Here is an 18,133-nt window from a genome sequence, read left to right as displayed (position 1 = left end):
TTAGTAAATAATTTTAAAATATGTTAACTATTAAATGACAAGTACCAACATTTTGCTTAATAGGACTTTTGACTCCTATAAACCAGTTATAGAAAACAAACTTAATTACATACAATTGAAAGGAAATTAACTTGTAATGACTTTCACTAAATTTAGGTAAATTTAGTTAGCAGGCATACATCTTATTGTACACAAGAATAACCTTCTAGTACTTTTAAGATTTCCCTTCTTTAATTATGTTCCATTTATTAGGGCTAACAGATGAACTTATTCCTCCTACAAGGCAGTCACTTAGAAATGCTTTCTTCTTTATTGCTATTTTTATGTAAGATTCACTAGTTTTATCGCAGGCTGTCACTTACTAGAGTTCTGAGAGGATGACACATGGGTTCAGAGGCGACTGCAGGCCGGAGAGGGCTTCCCGGTAAGCGGTCTGTTTTAAACAAGTGTGCATGGCCTCCTTCCCTTTGGCTCTGTTTAGCTTCACTGCATTCAGTTTGATTAAACTATTTAAAGTTTTTAACTTATTGAGTGCTTCAACCTGAAAAATAAGTTTCCCCACCACCAAAATTAATTCATGGTTAAAAATAATATAAAGTACTATCATATAATTTGACCATATTAATCAGTAACCACTCCAACACACACACATACCCCAACCAGCTAAAGTAAAAATGGTGCTTGGCTTACAACAGACACAACGGTATTTAAAAACTTACTTTTTCACTTGTTACTTAAAGCACCATTTTTCAAGCTTTCTAAATCTATTTTCTTACATGGAATCTTATAAATCAGAGAAAAGTAAAGGGACAAAGATTATAAGAAGGTAAGTATGGAACTTAAACTACTCGGAACTCTACATCTTACTGAGCAATAGAATTTGAAATGCTACGATTTGAAACGCAATTAATCTGAACCACTACATGTGGCCAACTCCATAGCATAAGAGGAAAAGTTATATACAAGTAACCCTGGAGTTCCTGACATTCAACCTTACTACCTGCTTCTTATCATCACTCTTATATGACATCTTCTCAGTATATTCTCTTTCCACTAATGGTGAGTTAAAATGGATTGTTTCTATAATAAATAAGATACAGACAGACACAGTATTTGTTGTCCAAGCCTAAATTGATTACTTGTTTTTATAATGAGGTAACTGGCTACCAAAACATATGCAAATTTTTAAAAAGGTTATGTAAATGGTATAATATGAATTAACTATGGGCAACTTAATCAAATCCACTAAGTTTAAAAGTCAACTTTAATTAATTACTGAGGGTGTTCGATGCTATATTATGTAACATTCCACAAGAGAGCCATGGCCAACCATAAATCATAAGGTTTTACCATATGGCTATAAAACTGAAAGCAACTAATGATAAAAACAGAGTATATGTAAGTTGTATATAACAAGCATATAAATATTTATACAAAAAACATATGGGCTCTGGCCAGGGAGTTCAATTGGCTGGAGCATCGTCCTGATATACCAATGTTGGGGATGTGATTCCTGGTCAGGGCACATAACAAGAATTGACCAATGAATGCATAAATGGGTGGAACAACAAATCAATGTATATCTCTGTCTCTCCTATCAATAAATAAAATTTATTTAAAAAATTATTAACCCCATGGCTTGAATTTCCATAAACAGAAGATTTATTTTATACCCTCTTTTCATTTTCAAACTCTGCTTCTCTGCAAGGAAACCACTAAGCCTCTGTAGGGAGCTGAATTCAGGCACACAGTTTCTATAGACAGGCTGAGGGCATACTCACAAGAAACTGAGAAAGTTCCATGTAGCTTGATGATAAAAGTGACATGGCTAAAACCTGCCAAGTTAGTCATCTGTCAAAACCAGACACTCCTTATTTCAACAATTTCAGAAGCTATGCAAACATTGATAAAAAGGGAACAAACTGAAAAATGGGCTATGCAAACAGAAACTTTTTGAAGTATTTCAAATTTGAATTTCTTCCATGTTTATACAGTTGTGAATTTTCATGCCCCATCACTAATTGTGTTGACATCCATTTCCTGGAACAGTGTCCTGAATACCCATATGTCCATAAGTCAAATACTTCAAGTGCTTTAACACCTTGTCTTTTTACAGGTTTACAGTGAGTATAAGAACTACCATGTAAAAGGCAGTCTTCCCCTTGTTAGTCATCAGTCTAAAAAAAAAAGTAATAATGATCATACATATAAGCATATGTACGTTATGCTGTTATAAAAGTCAAGCTGAGGTTCCCAGAGAACCAAGAAAATGGCCAGTATAGTTTGAGCATATGAGTGAGGTCAAAGAAGTAGGGACTTCATCAAGTGTAGCCTTATAGGTTTTGACAAAGGGTTTGGGTTTTTATTCTCCATATAATGAAAACTATTACAGGGATTTAAAAATAGAAAATGAGATAAGACATCTACATTTTAAAAGGAATAATTTTATCTGTAGAGAAAGGGGGTGGAGTGTAGGGGACAAGAATGGGAACAAAGGGCACAATTTAGGAGGTTAATGAAGACATGCAGGTGAGAGGATAATGGACTGGATTAAGGTGGTAGTCATGAACACAAGAGACACTGACAAGTATGCGACTGATTAAAGGGGACTAGAAAATTAAAAAGATTAATAGCATCAATTTCATATTTTTATGAAGAATAAATGGCCCATAATAAGTGGTTAGCTATTACTGCCATCATTAATGAGCTTTCCAAAAAGAGGGATCAGATATAATTGGTTTTATCATGAATGAAAAATCAATCACTATTAAAATTATCTCTGAAAACCTATGGAAATTTCTCTGGCAATTCAAATGAGTTAGAGTTAGAAAAATGCAGTGGATATGAATTTGCCTTCCCTGCACTCAATGCTTCTGCCAAAACTACCACCTGTGAACTTATAGTTACCCATCATCATGGTATTCCACACAGCATTGCTCCTGATCAAGATGCTCATTTCTCAGAAACTGAAATACAGCAATGGGCGCATGCTCATGGAATTAACTGGTCTTACCATATTCCCTATAATCCTGAAGTAGTTGCTTTGACAGAAGAGTGAAACAGCCTTTTAAAGACTCAGTTACAGCACCAACTAGGTGACAATACCTTGCAGGCTGGGGCAAGGTTCTCCAGAAGACTGTATCTGCTCTAAATCAGTAGCCAATATATGATGCTGTTTCTGTTCTTGCTAGAATTCATGGGTCCAGGAATCAGGGTGTGGAAATGGAGGTGGTATTACTTATTACTCCCACAATAAGTGAATCACTTATTGAATCACTAGCAAAACTGTTACTTACTATTCCTGTGACCATACGCTCTGCTGACATAGTGGTTTTAGTTACAAAGGGAGGAATGCTCTCACTGGCAGACAAAACAATGATGCCACTGAGCTTGAATACTCGTTCCCAGCTATTTTGCACTTCTCATGACAGCCTCTGAGACAAGAGGCAAATAAGGGCATTGTGATGCTGGCTGGAGTGATTGATCCTGAGCACCAAGGGGAAATTGGCCTACTACGCCACAGTGGAGGTTAGGAAGAGTTTTTCTAGAATACGGGAGATCTCTTGGTATTGCTAATCTCTGTGATTAAGGTCAAAATTATAGGCCAATTCAAGCAGGACAACTAATGGCCTAGACCATTCAAGAAGGAAGGTTTGGGTCATTTCAGCAGGTAAAGAATCACAGACAACTGAGGAGCTTGCTAAAGGCAAAGGAAATACAGAATAGGTTGGAAGAAACTAATGATAAATACCAGCTATGACCATGTAACCACTTACAAAAATGAGGACTAATTGTCATGAATATTTCTTCTTTTTGCTATTTGTGTTTTGTGTTGTATGTTTATAGGAAATGTCTTTGTTTCTGCCTTTTCTTATTCCCTTCTCAGGTAACACAAGATAAACTGACTTTATGCCATAGTATTTAAGTGTTGTTTATTTTACATCACAGTATTTAATTTACAGGATTTCAAGGAAAAGAATAAACTCCACTCAAGGGCATTATCTCCTCTGCTGGGAAAGAGGTTAGTGCATTTTTAGTTATACTCAGGGTAGCTGTACCATGCTAGGTGAAATTTTGATCTTGTTGTTGTCTTTATTTGTAGATTAAGTATAGTTTAACAATCTGTATATGGATGCTTAATTGATCTGTCATGGTTAATTTTATGCATTAGCCTGACTAAACTATGGAATATCCAGATATTTAACCCAATATATTCTATTAATGTGTTTGAGGGTGTTTTCAGATGAGATTAACATCTGAGTCAATAGACTGAGAAAAGTAGGTTGCCCTCCCGAATGTGAGTGGGCCTCAACCAAACATAGGAAGTCCTGACTACATCGAAAAGGCAGACCCTCCCGAGAGTAAGTAGAAATTCCACGTGCCTTACTACCACGAACTTGGACATAGGTCTTTTCCTGCTTTCTGACTTGAACTGCAAGATGAGCCTTCTTAGTGTCAAGCTTGTCTGCTTTTGACCAGAACTTACATACTATTGGCTCTCCTGGTTTTCAGGCCTGCAGATTTAAACTGGAACTATGCCATCAACTTTCCAGCTTGTTTGACTGCTGATCTTGGGACTTCTCAGCCTCCATAATCATATGAGCCAATTCTTTATAATTCTCAATCTCACCCCCACCCTGTTCTCTCTCTCTCTTTAAATATATACATAAATATACATATCCCATTGGTTCTGCTTCTCTGCAGAACACTAGCACTTTTCATCTAGCTAATACCAACTAGACCATCAAAACCCCAAACTGTCCCTTCTACTGTGAACACTTCCCTAATGCCCTAGGGTAGATTAGTTGTGTATCTTGTTCTTCTGTGACACGCCCATAACACTGGTATCATAATACACCTACTCTATGAAATATAAACTCCTTGACAAGAGCAACATAGCTACTTTGACTTCACGTAACTGATACCTAACACAAACCCTGGCATATAAGTTTTGAGTAAATATATATCAAATCATTAACAAAACCTTCTTGTGTGAGGTTAGATAATACTCAACTCAGAAAAGAAAGTACTGCTAGAGGACAAGAGCATAGGGTTGTTATCTGTCAATGGAGGGTTCCAGCAGAAAGAAGCTGAGATACAGGGCTGCTTTATTTTGAGGGCAGAAATGCTCTCATCTCATCCTTCAAGGAACCAAGGCCCAACTAGCAAATCAAGCCTGGGTCATAGTCATGCTTCTCATTTGTAAGCAAGCTATTTAAAAACTCATTATTATTTGTAATTACTTAGCTGTATGAATCAGGATTATCTCAAAAACAAAATACAGAAATAATTGCATATTGAGACTACCACTATTAACAATAATCCCTAATTTTGAAATTTTATATTCTGTTAAATGGTTTCTATTTTATTTTAGCTTAAAAATACATTTATACTAATAAAATAACATTATTGTTGACTTATAATACATACTGGGTCTGTGTTTAAGTTCTGACTTTAAAAGATTTGTGCTGCTAAAAGTATAAAATCTCCCAGATTTTAAAAAAACACTTTAGTTTTATATCTAAACAGATCTAACTTTGAATATTATTTCTGTCACTTAATAGTTGTGAGTTTTGCCTTACTGATGTGGCTTAGTGGGATGGGCATCATACCACAAACCAAAAAGTTGCCAGTTTGGTTCCCAGTCAGGGCACATGGCTAGGTTGGGAGCCAGGTCCCCAGCTGGGGGCATGCAAGAGGCAACCAATAGATGTTTCTCTGGCACATCAATGTTTCTCTTCCTCTCTCTCTCCCTCCCTTCCCCTCTCTCTAAAAATAAATAAATAAAATATTTTTTAAAAATAGAGGAAGGGACAAGTCAAGGAACATGTACAAAGGACTCATGGGCATGAACAGTGGGGTGGGGACTGACTGTGGGAGCGGGAGTGCAAGGGGACAGGGAAGGGAAGAGCAATGGGAAAAAGGCGGCACAACTGTAACTGAACAACAATAAAACAATAGTTGTGAGTTTTCAGGTAAGTAAATTAAACTCTTGGAGCCTCAGTTTTTTCCTTTGCCAAATCTAGACAGTGCTGGTAAGTACTATGGCATATTATTAACAGAGTACAGTAAGAATCACGCTTAAAACACTTAGTGTGATTACTAGCCTAAAGTAAACAATATCTGACCTATTAATATCACTAATATGCCACCATCTGCAATGAACAGAAAATGAGGGCTGGGTAGGAAATAAGGGACTATAGGATAATATCACAATTTCAGACATATATACATATACAGTTTTTAAAAAGCAAGTTAAGGATTATGAATTCTTTTAACACCTACGGACTTAGATTTCAAAATATCTTCGTGTAAAACAAATGGTAGAGCATATGAATCATAAATACTACAGGATTTGAAAAGAGTAATTCAGGGACATGAAAAAAGGAGCCTAAAGATGCCCTGGCTGGTGTAGCTCAGTGGATTGAGCATGGGCCTGCGAACCACACGATCGCGGTTCAATTCCCAGTCAGGGCACATGCCTGGGTTGCAGGCCAGTTCCCGGTTCCCGGCAGGGGACACATGAGAGGCAACCATACATTGATATTTCTCTCCTTCTCTCTTTCCCTTCCCCTCTAAAGATAAATAAATAAAGTCTTTTTTTAAAAAAAGGAGCCTAAAGATTTCGTGACTATTGTCATCATCATCAACAAACCTACTGCTAAGCATATTGAACTAGGTATTTCCTAGTATTGTTATAAACACTATGGGGAACCCTGATTAATTTGTCAGGTAGCATTCATTTAGTGATCTTCTACTAAGTTTGTTGAAATTTCATTCTTGACTTAAATTCTTATTTTAAACACATATTAATCAGGTTTAGTTATTAAAACCTCTAAAATAATGAAATGAAATAGCATATGATGCAATTTATCAAATACCATGTGGCAAACTGAATATGAAAATTAAAACAAGCTTATACCTGCTTGGATAGCACTTTCATGTGCCCTACGCTTCCCCGGCAGTACGCTTCAAGGATGACACCGAATTGTATGGAGATAGCAGGAATGTGCACTTCTGACCTGCAGAAAGTTAGTAATATTATGATGGTTTATCAAACACTTCAGATCACCAAATACAAGTACTGAACTCTTTATTCTATCATAAAATTAACTTAAGATGTTAACCAAAAAAAAAAAAAAAAAAAAAGAACACATCCTCTTGTGAAAAAATTTTAGTGGAACAGTTAACTTTCTAATTCTTTAAACATCACAGTTCAAAAAGATATAAGATTTTATAATTATTTATTTATCCCAAGAAACCCCCAAATTTTATATCTTACCTCATTTGCTTTTTGGAGTAAAAAGGTAATATTACCAATTTAGAAATAATTATAAAGACATGACCCATATCACAAAATTGACTAGTCCCTCAATTAGCTTCTATTCAATTTTTTCTCACTTACTGAATGCTGTGCACAATTGAAAGAGGAAGGAATACCTGATTCCCTGGGAGGTTTAAAATAAGAAAATTTAACTGGGTAAGAAAAGAAAATAAGTTAAAAATAAGAAAGGAAAGACTCTTAAGAAAATCAAGATCTAGAAATATAATCCCTAAAATTAACATAAAATATTATAGATAAAGAACTTATTTTCCTTAGGAAGTTTAGCTTAAAAGAAAGTTATTTTATTTTCTGATAATCATTACTTTAAATTCTCTGAAGTACAGATGAAAAAAAAACCAAAAAGGTCTCGGTAGGGTCAGAAATGAGGAATCGGTATTTTTCATAGGAAACAAAAGAACTTTAGTCCTCTTCCCTGATTTTACTCCTCTACAAACTAGGTGAAATAAGGTTCATGTATTTCTGAAAATGACCTAGTTAACAAAGAAGCTGAAAATAAAGATGCTGTTGTTACAGGAAAACTTTAAAATTTTAATCCAACACAAACTTATGGAAGGAATTAGTAAATCTGTTTTTTAGTTCAAATATATTACCATAGTAAATACACTTTATAGGAAAACAGCAACACATTAATGATTAGTTTCAGTTAAAAATCAAGGAGGCACGGAGGAATAATTAACTAAATTATTCTGCCAAATAGTGAAAGTTAAGAGTTTGGGTTATCAAGAAACAGAAGACACCAGGAAGAGTATCAATGTTATAGATGGCTCAGAAACAACTAAAGCAGCTGGTTGTTTTTGCAAAATGTCCTATCTTATGCTGATTTATAGTTATCAAAGCACAAGGTGGACTCAAATTGAAATACAAAACACTTACCTAAGATGCCAAAATAGAAACTGCCCTATCCTCCGATTAGCAAGCGCTCTCTCTAATAGGAATCTAGAGAGGGCACAATCAAGAAAAGGCTCGTATTTTAAAACTTGCACCAGTTGTAAAAGATACTGAGAGAGTTCTTCATCACTGAAAAAACAAAAGACATAGTAAGTCACTCAACACCCTGCACCAGAAAAAGATCCCTTCCTATCAAACTATCAAATACTAACTTACTGAGACACATTGTTTTTTGGGGGGTTAGGATTGTTGCATGCTTACACTCACTATTCCACTAACACAAAAGAAAGGCTGAGGATTTCAGATAGGCAGAAGCAAGAGTGGATGGGAGCAAAGAATAGACACACAGGGCATTTTTATTAAATTATTCAGGTTGCTAGAACTGATGACTGTATTTACAATCAGCCCAGAGTTACAATAAAATTAGGTACTAATTTCTGGACATGCTAGAAAAGCTTTGTACTCAATCAACCAATCGTTTTTTTAAAATAAAAATAATATCAGTACTTTAGCAATTTATTTTCCTTTCCTATCATAAGGGTTAAGCAATTCTTTCTCCCAGATAACCAATGAACAATTAAAATCTTAACTTTAGCTTAAAGGATAAGAAAATAAGTGCATTTTTAAGTGGGAGTTCAATCACTGAATAACATATTTTAATTAAACTGAGTTGAATTAATTAAGGTTAGTGCCTCTCTATTGGGTGTCCATTCCCAAACATTTACATGTAAACACACTCCCATCAGAGGCAATTCCAGTAGTCAGGTAAGATATGAATCTGAAGTCCACTACTTGCAAATAAATCCCATGGATTTCTACACAGTATCAACCAAAGGGGACTGTACAAGCATATTCATAGCAGCACTGTTTATAACAGACAAATTGGGAGAAAACTTAAAATGTTCCTCAACAGAGAAATGGAAAAATTAAGATATATCCCTATGACAGAATACTACACAATGGTAAAAGGAATAAACAACTTTTATCTATAATCGGAAACATTGAACCCAAAAACCTAACTTCAAATTTTTTAAAAAGCAAAATGTAAAAAAACATGTACTGTAAAACACATTTGTGTGAATTTTAAATGTATTATAATATCATTCTATATCTATATTTTATAGATGTAGAAGTATGGTAAAAATATGAAAATGTAGTATAGAAAAGATACACAAAAAATTCATGATCACAGTTGCCTCTGGAAAGTGAAGGAAGTAATCAGAGCTGAGTAAGGAAACTATGAGGACTTCATCTTTAACTGTGATATTATTTGCCCAAAATTTTTTCAAAGTTTTTAAAAATAATCATTATGAAATATTAACATTTATTTATTCTGAGTGGTAGATAGAAAAAGTTAACAGAGCAGGCTTGACTGCTACCACCTGAAAAAGGTTGCCCTTGGCTGGCATCTGGAAACAAAGATGTCAAAAGGCTTTCTACCGCCATAACAGGTGAGAGTGTGCCTCAATTGCACAAACATACGGCTTATGTTAGATATCCATTTTTCTTCTGGAACTCTAGAGTTTTGGTATGTGCTAGACTAGCCCCTATTAAAAAGCCTACCTACTAAATCTCTAATGAGCTTTTCTGGTAGACAATATTTCAAACATGTTGTTACACCTTGTTGCTGAGCGAATTAAATGTATTTAGTGTGACTCCACTGGGAAAGGAACCTTAGAAACTTGCCTGGTTTCCTCCAGACTTTGCCCCATGAATCTTTTTCCTTTGCCAATTCTGCTCTGTATCCTTTTGCTGTAATAAATCATAACCAAGAGTATGATTATATACTGAGTCCTATGAGTCCTCCTAGTGAATCATGGAACCTGAGGGTGATCTTGGGGACCTCTGATCTGGTATGTTTTTGTTTGTTTTACAATACAGAGTAAGTGTGTACTCACAGACACACATGCACATGGGGGGCAGGGAGGAATAAATGTTTTATGAAACACTGAACAATTCTTAGCCCCTTCCTTTCTTATGAGACATTCAAGTAGACATCACTTTCTCTATCCACACCCAAGCAGTTCCTTGCCCAGCAAAAAGCCAAGTACATGAGATACCTCATCTGTCGAAGGCAGCCCACAGCATATTCCCGAACATACTGATCTGGATAGTTGAAATCTAGAAGCTCCAGGGCCTCCCGGGGGGGCAGTTTAGGCCAAATCTGAAGTAGTGCCTGAAGCTGTTTAAAAAATTGAAACTGGTTCAGAAATTACAGGAGTTAGGAGCAGAGATGGGTCAAAAGAAAGAAGCACACTTGTAATTACACCGGCCTCGAAAATCTATTCCTATTAATACGGATTAATAAAGATTCACATAGCTAAGATATTCTATAGATAAACAGGAAAAAAGCTATTAAGTACTTACCTGGAAATAAATGATACACTGAATATATGAACTCTACAATCAACAGCCATTAAATAATTTTTAATTTTAAAAGGAAAGAGGGAGAAAGGAAGGAAGGAATATGTATGCATGCACAAAATGACCAAGAAATAGTTGAAGGTAAAATTCAAAGTGCAAATAAAAGTTGCAAGACTCAAGTTAATAAGGGCAATTTACATATAAGGTTCATTAATAACAAAAAATTATTTTGAGTTTACTTTGAACTCTTAATATTTTAAGAGAATCTTATCACAATTGAACATTTTATTGACCATAAGACATTTAAACCCTTTAAATCACAGTAAGTACTCCATTAGAAATAAATAGCACCTAGTTGTTTACTTTCTAAAAACAAGATAAATACAACCAGTCTCCTATTTACAGATGCTACTTAGAAATGGTCCAGATATAGGATAAAAATAGAATTCCTTGGAGAGATGAGCGGGAAGTGCAGGTGGAGGACAGGTCTGGATACACACAGCCACATCTTCGAAAATCCTAGTTCCAGAGAGCCCAAACCTTTTGAGCTATTGAGTTTTTGTGTGAGACTGGAGCTTTGAGAATTAAGTAAAATGTTTGTATTTTATCTCTATCCCATCATAGCTCAAAGACACTCAACACGGTTGCTGCTGACAAGAGTTCCTTAGTCCTCAAGCTTTTGATATGTTTATATTATTCATTCTTATCAGGGATGGTAAGTGGGAAGAAAACTGGTTGTGGAGAGCAAACAAAATTTTTTGACAATATGAATGTGGCCTCTAACACTCAACTCCATCTAACAAAGTATTATTGTTTAATATTTGATTTATCTCACCAGGTTTTCTTGGTTTATCACTGACATCAACCCCAAGGAAGATAGAAAAAATGTATACAACATCAGAGTTACAAAATTATGGCACACAGATGGCAACGACTTGGAAGACTTTTTCTCAACTGGCTGCCCAATCTCAAAATTGTGTTGTGAGAAGTGGTCTGTTACTACCTGCTGGCTGCTTTGTGTATGTCATTTGATCTTTTGTGTACAACTTGAACTTTGGAAATAAAATTAAAATAGTTTATATTTTATTATTTAATCCTACAAATTATTTAGCCCTCATTAATTACAGAGAGTGTCCAGGAAGTACACAGACACAAAATATGAAAAGTAGAGACATTTGCTGGATACTAGATACATGAAACATTGTACATAGGACAATGACACCTCAGTCCCCTTCAAAGGAGGTAACTTCGGACCTCACACAGTTCTCCCAGCATCTCTTCCACTATTCAAAACACTCTGCAAAAATCCTTTGTTAGAATCACCACCAGCTGCCTCATATATTCCTCAATCTCATCAACAGTCTGAAGTCTCTTCCCTTTCAAAGGTGATTTTAGTTTTGGGAAAAGTCAGAAGTCTTTGTTGACTGCAGCCTGTACACATTCAATATTCTCAGGTGGTCTCCTTATTGCAGGTCTTCCAGAATATGGATCATTTAGATTCTCAACCATCTTTAAAGAATCTTTGCCACACTTTTATTTACAATGCACTCATTACATCATCCCTGAAAGCCTTCTGAATCATCTGACTAGTTCCATGGAGGAATGTTCAAGTTCAATGCAAAATCTGATGCAGATTCATTGCTCTACTCACTCAGTCATTTTGAATGTGACAGTCACAGAGTACACACGCTCACCCAACCACTCAACAGCATTTACCACTCCCACTGACAAGAACAGTGGTCACTGTTTAGGCATGCACGTTTCATTCCACTCTTCTTCGCTGCCAGGTTATGTCAATGTAACTCAAACTGTTCTTGTTATATTAACAATGGCTAGATTTTTCCCAGAAAGACCTCTTAGGTCAGCCCCCCTACAAGTCAATAATATGTGAATGGACATCTAGCAGCTAAATTAAAAGGTATTTTCTCATTTTCCAAAAATATTAAAGTTCACTGATGATATTTTTTAAGTAACTCATTTTCTTTTTCATTTTTAAAATCTTTATTGGATATTTTTCCATTACTGTTTAGTACCCTTATACACCCCACCCCCAGCAATCACCACGCAGTTGTCCATGTCCATTAGTCCTTTTTCCTCAATCCCATCACTTCCTCAACACCCCCCACTGTCATCCTCCTCTCCATCTATGAATCTGTCCCCATTTTCTTTGTTAGTTTAGTTTGTTCATTAGATTCCACATGAATGAAATCATATGGTATTTGCCTTTCTCTGACCACCTTATTTCACTTAGTATGATGTTCTCCAGGTCCACCCATATTGTTGCAAAGGGTAAAATTTTCTTATTTTTTTTTTACAACCGAGTAGTATTCCATTGTGTAAATGTCCCACAGTTGTTTTATCCACTCATCTACTGAGGGACACTTGGGCTGCTTCCATATCTTGGTGATTGTAAATAACACTGCAATGAACATAAGGGACTTATATTCTTTCAAATTAGTTTTGTGTTCCTTCAGACACATTCCCAGAAGTGGGGACTCTGGGTTAAAAGTCAGATCCATTTTAAATTTTTTTAGGTATCCATGCTGCTTTCCACAGTGGCTACACCAGTCTGCATTCCCACCAAGAGGGCAAAAGGTTCCCCTATCTCCACATCCTCACCATCACTTTTTGTCCATTGATTTATTGATGACAGCCATCCTAACATGTATGAGATGATATCTCATTGTGGTTTTAATATGCATTTCTCTAATCATTAGGTGACATAGAACATCTTTTCATATGTCTATTGGCCATCTGTATAACTTCTTTGGAGAAGTGTCTTATTAAGGTTCTTCGCCCAGTTTTTAATTGGGTTGTTTGCTATTTTCATGTAGAGTTTTGTAAGTTCTTTATAAATGTTGGATGTTAACCCCTTTTCAGATGTAACTGTGAATATATTCTCCCATTCAGTGGGTTGTCTTTTTATTTTGTTGATGATCTCCTTTCTATGCAAAAACTTTTTGGTTTGATGTAGTCTCATTTGTTCTTTTGTTTCCCTTGTCTGGAGACATATAGCTAATAAAATATTACTATAAGCAATGCCCAAGATTTTTCTGCCTATGTTTTCTTCTAGGATTCTTATGGTTTCGGGTCTAACATTTAAGTCTTTGATCCATTTTGAATTTATTCTTGTGTATGATATAAGAAGGTGATCTGATTTCATTTTTCTGCCTGTATCTGTCCAATATTCGCAAGACCATTTATAGAATAGACCATCTTTAGCCCATTGTATGTGCTTACTTCCTCTGTTGATTATTAATTGACTATAAAGGTGTGGGTATATTTCTGGGCCCTCTAGTTGGCTACATTGATCTATGTGTCTGTTTTTATGCTGTTTTGATTACTTTGGCCATATAGTATAGTTTGATATTAGGTAGTGTGATTCTTCTAGCTTTGTTCTTCTTTCTCAAGATCAGTGTTGCTGTCTGGGGCCATATAAATTTTTGAAATATTTTTTCTAGTTCTGTGAAATACATCATTGGCATCTCAACAGGAATTTCGTTGAATCTACAGATTGCTTTTGGAAGTATGGACAGTTCAATGATGTTAATTCTTCCCATCCACGAACATGCATGTGCTTCCATTTATTTGTATCTTCTTCAATTTCTTTCCTTCAAAAACTTCCTTCAGAAATTTCTTTCTTCTAATTTTCTGAGTACAGGTCTTTTACATCCTTTGTTAGGTCTATTGCTAGGTACATTATTCTTTTTGTAGCAATTATGAATGAGATTGTTTTCTTAAGTTCCCTTTCTGTTAGTTTGTTATTGGCATATAAAAATGTAACTGATTTCTGGGTATTACTTTTGTTAATCAGCTTAACAATAACCCACAACCTTAGGACCAACTAGGGTATTACTTTTGTATGCTACTACTCTGATGAATTCATTTATTGGTTTTAGTAGTTTCTTGGTGGAATTTCTTTTAGTAGTTTCTTGGTGGATGTGTCCAATATCATGTCATCTACATACAAAGAGGTTTGCTTCTTCCTTTCCAATTTGGAAGCCTTTTATTTCTTCTTCTTGTCTAGTTGCTGTGACTAAGCCTTCCAGTACAATGTTGAATGAGAGATGATAATGGACATTCCTGTCTTGTTCCTGATCTCACGGGGACCACTTGTAGTTTTTGCCTATTCAGTAGGATGCTGGCTATGGGTTTTTCATATATGGCCTTTATTATGTTTAGGTATGATCCCTCTATTCCCACTTCACTGAGAGTTTTGATCATAAATGGGTGCTGGATTTTATCAAATCCTTTTCTGTATCTATTGGTATGATTGTGTGGTTTTTATCCTTCATTTTGTTTATGTGGTGAATCACATTTATTTTTTTATTTTTTATTTTTATTTTTTTAATTTAATTCTTGTTCAAGTACAGTTTTCTGTCTTATATTCCCAGCCCTGCACCCCCAGTGCTCCCCACCTCCCTCCCATCTCCACCCTCCACCTTAGTTATTGTCCATGTGTCCTTTATACTTGTTCATGTGAGTCCTTCCCCTTTTCCCCTGTGATTCTCTCCCTTCTCCCCTCTGGTCCCTGTCAGCCTGTTCCATATTTCAGTGTCTTTGGTCATATTTTGCTTGCTTGTTTGTTTTGTTGTTTAGATTCCTGTTACCGGTGGTATCATACGGTATTTGTCTTTCACCGCCTGGCTTATTTCGCTCAGCATAATGCTTTCCAGTTCCATCCATGATGTTGCAAAGGGTAGGAGCTCCTTCTTCCTTTCTGCAGCATAGAATTCCATTGTGTAAATGTACCATAGTTTTTTGATCCAGTCATTTACCAATGGGCATCTAGGTTGCTTCCAACTCTTGGCTATCGTAAATTGTGCTGCTATGAACATCGGGGTGCATAGGTTCTTTTGGATTGGTGCTTCAGGGTTCTTAGGATATACTCCTAACAGTGAATCACATTTATTGATTTTTGAATGTTGTAACAACCGTGCATCCCTGGAATAAATCCCATTTGATCATGGAGTATGATCTTTTTGATGCATTGCTGTAGTCAGTTTGCTAATATTTCATTGAGGATTTTAGTGTCTGTTTATCAGGGATACTGGCCTATAATTTTCTTTCTTTGTAGTGTCTTTACCTGGCTTTACAATTAGAATAATGCTGGCCTCATAAAATGAGTTTAAGAGCCTTCTCTCCTTTTGGATATTATGAAATAGTTTGAGAAGCAGAGGTGTTAGTTCTTGGAATGTTTAGTAAAATTCCCCTGTGAAGCCATCCAGCCCAGGGCTTTTGTTTATTAGGCGTTTTTATGGATTATTACTTCAATTTCACTAGGCATAATCCATCTGTTCAGATTCTGATTCATCCTGATTTAGTTTTGCAATATTGTATATGTTTCTAGGAATTTATCCATTTAGTCCAGGTTGTCCAGTTTGTCAGAATATAGTCATTCATAACATTTTCTTATCATCCCTTGTATTTCTTTGGTGTCAGTTATTTCTCCTCTTTCATTTCTGATTTTATTTGGGCCCCTCTCTTTTTTTTTTTTGATGAGTCTGGTTAAAAGTCTGTCAATCTTGCCTATATTTTCAAAGAACCAGCTCTTGGGTTCATTACTTTTTTGTATCATTTTTGTAGACTCTCTTTCATTTATTTGTGCTTTGATCTTTATTATTAACTTCCATCTACTTTTCATTTTCTTTGTTGATCTTGTTCAAGTGCCTTAAAGTATGATGTTAGATTATTTGAGGTTTTCCTTGTTTTTTGAAATAGGTCTGTGAAATTCCCTATGAAATTCCCTCTTAGAATTACTTTCCCAGTGTCCCACACATTGTGGATTCTTGGGTCCTCACTTTCATTTGTTTCAAAGTATCCTTTGATTTCTTCCTTGATTTCGTTGTTGATCCATTCATTCATTGTTTAATAATATAACTTCACAAACAGAGGTAACATTTAAAAATACATATTCATTTTAGAATAGTCACTGCAAATGGTCTTAAGATTAAAACTTTGTAGTACCCTGAACTGTTAGAAGTAGTCCAGGACCTACATCTTGCTGGTGGTAGACAATTATACCAAGACCATTGTTTTTATTATGTTTAGTGAAAGATACAGAAAATCTATACTGAATCTGGGATTTTTAAATCTTGAAACTTTCTGGACTACTACTTAGATTATACATAAGAATTTAAAACTTGAAAGAAAATTATCAAACCTATAGCAATATATCTACGCAGAAAAGGAAAACTTACACAAAATCAGGAAAGTAATATATATTCCCAAAAGGCACTATAGAATGATCTCTTGTTACCTGAGCAACATCTTCAAGTTTATTCCACTTGATTGACAATAATAATTTTGGCAGTGACTGTGGGAAGTTCTCTCTGCAATCTTGCCGCAAAGTCCAAATAAGATCCATTTCATTCTCACACAGTTGAGACAAGGGATCCCTGTCCAAGATTTCCTTCAGTACAGGAAGAAACTTTTTTCCACCCCGACTCTAAGAAAGTAAAATTAGTCATTATAGAATTCAATTGTGCAAACACCCTGGGTAAAAAGTTAGCAAATTTGTACAATGAATTTATAAATAATTTATGTGCTTTAACATGTGAAATATTTAAAATCTAATTCCTCAATAAGATTAATAAAGATGGATTCCCTTTTTAAAGTTATTATTGCCAAACAGAATATCTAAAAGCTAAGAATGAAGTTAAAAGTTATCCTCGAAAAGAAAAAATACTCTTCCCTAAAAATCCACATGTAGACACTAGGTGGCAGAATTGCAATTTGGATGAAAAAAGTCATTATTTGAACTGAATTTCTTCTTTAAGTTTCTATTTTTAAAAACAAAATAAACAAATCAAAACATATATCAACAAAACATATGAAGTTAAAAAAAAACAGGAGCCTTCTTAGCTTAGAGGCATAAAACCATTTATTTTATTTTTAATCCTCATGCAAGGATATGTGTTGATTTTAGAGAGGAAGAGAAACAGAAAGAAAACACTGATGTAACAGAGAAACATCAATTGGTTGCCTCTCATATGTGCCCTAATAGAGAACAAACTCACAACTTTTTTGTATACGGGATGACACTCTAACCAACTGAGCCACCTGGCCAGGGGCATACAAAACCATTTAGGTTAAGAAATAAATATTAGCTAAACACACAAAAAATATTATTATCCCATTTTTCTTCCCAATTTTTATACAAAAATACTAAAATACAGAAGAAGATCCATGCTCTTTTTTACATCTAGGACTCTGAATTCCTTTAAGAGAAAGGTGCATTTCCTCATAGTTAAAAAACTGTCCCAGTTAGGACAAAATACATTTAAACACACACACACACACACACACACACACACACACACACATCTCTGCAGAAGTATCTGACAGGATTCTATAGGGATTTATATTCTACTATAATATTTGTGCTTTGTATTATTTTAACTGGGATTTGGCATAAACATTAAAATAAATTAAAAAGTCATACTACTAATTTTATAAAGTAACAGACAAAGCAAAATAGTACATGCAATATGTAAAAAGAGTGGAGGGATAATGATTATTCATGTAGAATATCTG

General features: G+C 35.2%; 1 protein-coding gene across 2 annotated transcripts in view; it reads right to left on the bottom strand.

Moving 5' to 3' along the window:
• Positions 1-18,133, bottom strand: part of PIK3CB (phosphatidylinositol-4,5-bisphosphate 3-kinase catalytic subunit beta) — a 134,259-nt gene that overhangs the window by 24,772 nt on the left and 91,354 nt on the right. The window contains exons 12-17 of one of the 2 annotated variants that reach the window (XM_037061186.1): positions 16,857-17,045; positions 10,294-10,415; positions 9,920-9,985; positions 8,219-8,362; positions 6,923-7,022; positions 363-541 (exon numbers count right to left, since the gene is read on the bottom strand). In XM_037061186.1, coding sequence (XP_036917081.1) covers positions 363-541; positions 6,923-7,022; positions 8,219-8,362; positions 9,920-9,985; positions 10,294-10,415; positions 16,857-17,045 — 800 coding nt within the window. The remainder of the gene's footprint in view (positions 1-362; positions 542-6,922; positions 7,023-8,218; positions 8,363-9,919; positions 9,986-10,293; positions 10,416-16,856; positions 17,046-18,133) is intronic. The other variant, XM_037061187.1, reaches the window with a different exon arrangement.

This window comes from Sturnira hondurensis, unplaced genomic scaffold, assembly GCF_014824575.4.
Source record: "Sturnira hondurensis isolate 20B ecotype Veracruz unplaced genomic scaffold, ASM1482457v3 Scaffold0013299, whole genome shotgun sequence".
NCBI classification, from domain to species: Eukaryota; Metazoa; Chordata; class Mammalia; order Chiroptera; family Phyllostomidae; genus Sturnira; species Sturnira hondurensis.
The sequence above is the reverse complement of the archived record's forward strand: the minus strand, read 5'-3'. Positions and strand labels throughout refer to the sequence as shown.